Genomic DNA, 1,921 nt, shown 5'->3' with positions numbered 1-1,921 from the left:
TCCCTCCATCCATCTGTCCCACCTTGTGTACGATGAGATCTGATGATGCTCATGGAGCTAATCCAGTCAGGGCAGATCTTGGACACTAGCGAGTAAAGGACCTCCAGGCTCGTGGCGTCCACAACAAGGATTTCTGGGTAATGGCCATTGCAAAGGAGACGCCCCTCCTTCTCGGTGCCAATGGTGAACTGATAAAACTGACAGAACCAACAGAAAAGGGATTCTGAATTAATGAACCTAAAAAGTTTTGGTTTCTAACAATAGAACACACATTTATTAACTGGTTTATCTGTTTTAGCTTAAATTCAATGTCATTCTGAGTTATTTCTACAGCTACATGCTTACATGTATAAAAGAGCATCTCTGCAGCTTTGTGGGTACATATATTTAAAAAATGTTTGATTCCCAACATTTTTGTGCATTTCCGTATTATTGTGATGCTTCTCCAACAGAATAAAATTGATCTTGAATCTTAATTCACTTATAAGGAGCCAAATCAAATCAGATGGTTTAATCCAGATCATAACGACGAGTCCAAACCGTCTTCGCTGTTTAATACTGTACCAGCTTAAACAATGGACCAATAAATGACATCAAAAGGTTTCTGGTTTATTATCTAACATAAATCTCATCATGGCAGAACCTCTATTTAACCAAACAGCAATGCGACATGATTCAAAAACTGAGGTCAAGTGTGTAAACTAAAGCCCGCGTCACACCAAACGCTTTATGAAGACACAGAAGTGAAACTCGACATGCAGGGTTTGCCCGAGTAAAACCAAAAAATAGCCAAAAGCATCAAAAACACAAAGACAAACAGCCTGAAGACAGAAACCGAGCAGACCGAGTGAAAAAAGGAAAAACAAAAAGAGAAACTTTGAAGTTTTCAGCGTATTAAGGAGACTGAAGGAGGCCAGACGTGCATTTGGTTTTGCTCCCGACTGTCTGCAATAACTGCAATGAACTTTTGAGAGACATTTACACTTTTCAAGCGACGCAACTCTCTTCAGCGTTTGTTGTAAACATGAACGACATCCTGCTCATACAATTGCTGTGTCTGCGAATGAACAGGTAAACGAAGAGGTAGAGGAATGGGGTGTGTTCATCCACCAAGAGGGAACAGACAATACAGAGGAGAATTCCATTCTCTAGTCTACTGCAAAATGTGAGATACATCTATATGAGACATAAGATAAGCTTTATTTTCTTCCTATCTGCTCTCTATGTCTGTGTGTGAAGTTCTGTATTTCACCTTCAGTGAAGTTTTCATCATCTTCAGTGTTAAAAAGACCTTTTTCCAGACAGTTTCCTCCATCATTGCATTCTCTAATTGCTCTAATAAATTCAGGATAAATGACACGATTCCACAATGGCCGTAAAAGCAGGTGATGTTACCAGCAGGTGTCACATTCTGCAGCGACTGGGGCGATTCTGCTCCGATGGCCGTACGATTACTGCAACACCAGCCATTACTAAACGCTAGGAAGTATAAAGCAGCCCTTAGTTCACTTTTTTAAAGACCCCCAGACAGACCACAACAACAGTCCAACTGGCGGAGAAGGTCTGAATGAGTTTATCAGGATATAAAACCTTCATGTGTCTGTCTGATGAGGAGATTTAGTTCTGGTGTTGCTGTGACTGTTGAAGTGGGTCTGAGTCAACTGTTCACTGAGGTTTCTGCTTCTCAATGCTAGTTTAAAGGCTCTCGAGTCTGATCCAGGTGAGTTCTTTACCTGAATCCCAGTGTGGGCACAGGCCAGCTTGGTGAACTCAATGCAGCGTCCATCGTTGACATCCCACAGACACATCTCCCTGGAAACCACATGGTACAGAGTAAAACCAATGTTTGTAAAAGCTTTATGAGACTAAAATCAAGATTCTGCTTTGAAAATGGTCCTAAAGAATAAAACATGTCCACATC

At 41.1% G+C, this 1,921-nt stretch overlaps 1 protein-coding gene across 1 annotated transcript in view; it reads right to left on the bottom strand.

Moving 5' to 3' along the window:
• Nucleotides 1-1,921, bottom strand: part of LOC112144163 (WD repeat-containing protein 7) — a gene marked incomplete in the record, with an annotated part of 98,246 nt that overhangs the window by 93,440 nt on the left and 2,885 nt on the right. Inside the window, 2 exon segments of the mRNA XM_024268505.2 lie at nucleotides 23-197; nucleotides 1,734-1,812. Of these exon segments, the coding sequence (XP_024124273.1) occupies nucleotides 23-197; nucleotides 1,734-1,812 (254 nt within the window).

This window comes from Oryzias melastigma, linkage group LG12 (assembly GCF_002922805.2).
Source record: "Oryzias melastigma strain HK-1 linkage group LG12, ASM292280v2, whole genome shotgun sequence".
NCBI lineage: Eukaryota > Metazoa > Chordata > Actinopteri > Beloniformes > Adrianichthyidae > Oryzias > Oryzias melastigma.
The sequence above is the reverse complement of the archived record's forward strand: the minus strand, read 5'-3'. Positions and strand labels throughout refer to the sequence as shown.